At 43.5% G+C, this 1,369-nt stretch overlaps 1 protein-coding gene across 2 annotated transcripts in view; it reads right to left on the reverse strand.

The window, feature by feature from the left end:
• Nucleotides 1-217: 217 nt before the first annotated feature.
• chchd6b (coiled-coil-helix-coiled-coil-helix domain containing 6b) overlaps nt 218-1,369 on the reverse strand; it is a 66,723-nt gene continuing 65,571 nt past the window's right edge. For both annotated transcript variants that reach the window (XM_029430963.1, XM_029430964.1), the window contains one exon: nt 218-528. In XM_029430963.1, coding sequence (XP_029286823.1) covers nt 505-528 — 24 coding nt within the window. In that variant the 3' untranslated portion in view covers nt 218-504. The remainder of the gene's footprint in view (nt 529-1,369) is intronic.

The raw sequence follows: 1,369 nt of genomic DNA on the forward strand, positions 1-1,369 counted from the left end.
ACTCTCCTTTCCCTTCGCTCACTTAATGAAAACCATGAGCACGGCACACAATCAAGCCCCTGGGCCTGCACAGCGTTGTCAGAAGAGTGCACACGACCCCATTTTCAGTGGTGGATGCATTATTAGCGTGCCATGACAAGAGACAGCTATCAGCACCACACACACACACAACACACACACACACACACACACACACACACACACAAGACACACAACCTGCAGTCTCATCACCACCGGATCACTGGGATTTATTTCAGCGACAGCAGGGGTGTGCCGGCGCAACATGACAATAAATCAACACATCATACACTCTGGAGTGACATGTCAAGATAATACACTAAAACAAGAAGGACGGTGAGTGGGAAAGAGGATGGGGTTATTCAGTGATGGTGGATAAATAAATGGATGGATAGATAGGAGAAGGACAGAGGACGGATTGAAATGGACAGATTTGATATGCTCTCTCCTTCTTCACTTCTTCTCCTCCTTCATTCATTGGGTTTCTCAGCCGTGATTCGTCAGTGAGCTCTGAAACAAGGAGGGGGGGGGGGAAGGGCAGAATAGAAAAGAGAAACCATCAAATTACAAATTTACATTACCCAAGGGGAAAACTCACAAACATTCAAGATGCATCATGGGAAATCAAATCCCTCACAAAAAAAACACAGCAGCCAAAAAGTCACACTGCACATTACCAAAAAAATCATCTTTAAACCTACCACATGTAGGCTCAAACTCATATTTATCCTCCCTCTAGACACTCAGAGCTCACTATCATGGTGTCAGCCTCCAGGCTACATTCAATGCTGTCTTTTAAGGAGCTATCCATCCATCTCGCTAAATTGTAAAAATGTTACCATCTACATTCTCCTATCTCCATTATAACTTTATTATCTGTTCAATTTAATTGACTATTAAATGTTAATCATGTAACTGACTACATGCCCAGTCCTCAAACAGGAGAGTATAAGGGAGAGAGAAAGAGCCAACTGCTTCATTCTTGATACCTGCATCAAAAAACCTGAAGTCATAAATTCAGATTTTGAAGCTCTTTCTCTGACTGCAAGAGATGATCCTCGCTAACTTGGAGACTCGGCTCATTTGTCAGGAACCTTTGGTTTCACTTTGATGTAGACTAGAACAACACGCATTTCATCAACTAACTGGTCAACAATTTTCATCCTCAAGTGTAAGAGATGGAAACAAACATGATGTACTGTGTTCCCACTGAGGCACGCAAAGAAATTGTTGCCTGATCGGCACGCTGCCCTGAAAGTGTTTTGCCTGTAGCTGACACACACACACACACACACACACACGCACACGCACACGCACACATACACACACACCACAGTCTAATCTGGTGAAT

This window comes from Cottoperca gobio, chromosome 5 (genome assembly GCF_900634415.1).
Source record: "Cottoperca gobio chromosome 5, fCotGob3.1, whole genome shotgun sequence".
In the NCBI taxonomy this organism is placed as follows: Eukaryota; Metazoa; Chordata; class Actinopteri; order Perciformes; family Bovichtidae; genus Cottoperca; species Cottoperca gobio.